The sequence below is a fragment of the Bison bison genome, unplaced genomic scaffold, assembly GCF_000754665.1.
Source record: "Bison bison bison isolate TAMUID 2011002044 unplaced genomic scaffold, Bison_UMD1.0 scf7180017864266, whole genome shotgun sequence".
Lineage (NCBI taxonomy): Eukaryota > Metazoa > Chordata > Mammalia > Artiodactyla > Bovidae > Bison > Bison bison.
In genome coordinates this window covers 890,127-890,773 of record NW_011494838.1, presented here as the reverse complement: position 1 = coordinate 890,773, position 647 = coordinate 890,127, and the positions used below count along the sequence as shown (strand labels likewise).

Below are 647 nucleotides of genomic sequence, written 5' to 3'. Positions count from 1 at the left end.
GGGGGGGGGGGGGGGCCCTGCCTCAGGAGGGGCTCCGGCCTCAGGAGGGCCTGCAGCCTCAGGAGAGGCTTCAGCCTCAGAAGGGGCTCCGGCCTCAGGAGGGGCTCTAGCCTCAGGAGGGGGCTCCAGCCTCTGGAGGGGGCTCCAGCCTCTGGAGGGGCTCCGGCCTCAGGAGGGCCTGCAGCCTCAGGAGGGGCTCCAGCTTCAGGAGGGCCTACCCTGCAGGCCCTTCCCCAGGGCCCTCCTCCGGCCCGATGGACGGATCGCAGGGCAATTCCAGTGCTGCAGACAGGCTCCCTTCCTCTCCAGACGCTGCATAGCCATCAGAGCCCAGAGTGGACCTAAGCCCCAGAGAGCTCCCCTCTCCCCGTCACATGAAACCCCACCTTTTGAGGAGAGCCCTCTGCACCACCCACCCTAGCCCCTCAGAGGGAGCTGATTGGGGCCCCTACCGGTCGCCATCCCTCAGGGCCTTCATCTGCTTTCCCACGAGGCAGGCGAACAGCGGACCAGTCCTCGCCCCTGGGAGGAAGCTCTCCGCCAGGCCGCCCAGCCACACGTCGATGTTGTCGGGATGCCCGTACAGGTCCAGGATTCTGTCGGCCATGCTCCCGTTGGCGGTGGCCGCACCCAGGTCGGCCCGGGTC

The 647-nt window shown here is 68.8% G+C and overlaps 1 protein-coding gene across 1 annotated transcript in view; it reads right to left on the bottom strand.

The window, feature by feature from the left end:
* TPO (thyroid peroxidase) overlaps window positions 1-647 on the bottom strand; it is a 35,878-nt gene that overhangs the window by 13,025 nt on the left and 22,206 nt on the right. Inside the window, exon 12 of the mRNA XM_010848439.1 lies at window positions 453-645. Coding sequence (XP_010846741.1) covers window positions 453-645 — 193 coding nt within the window. The remainder of the gene's footprint in view (window positions 1-452; window positions 646-647) is intronic.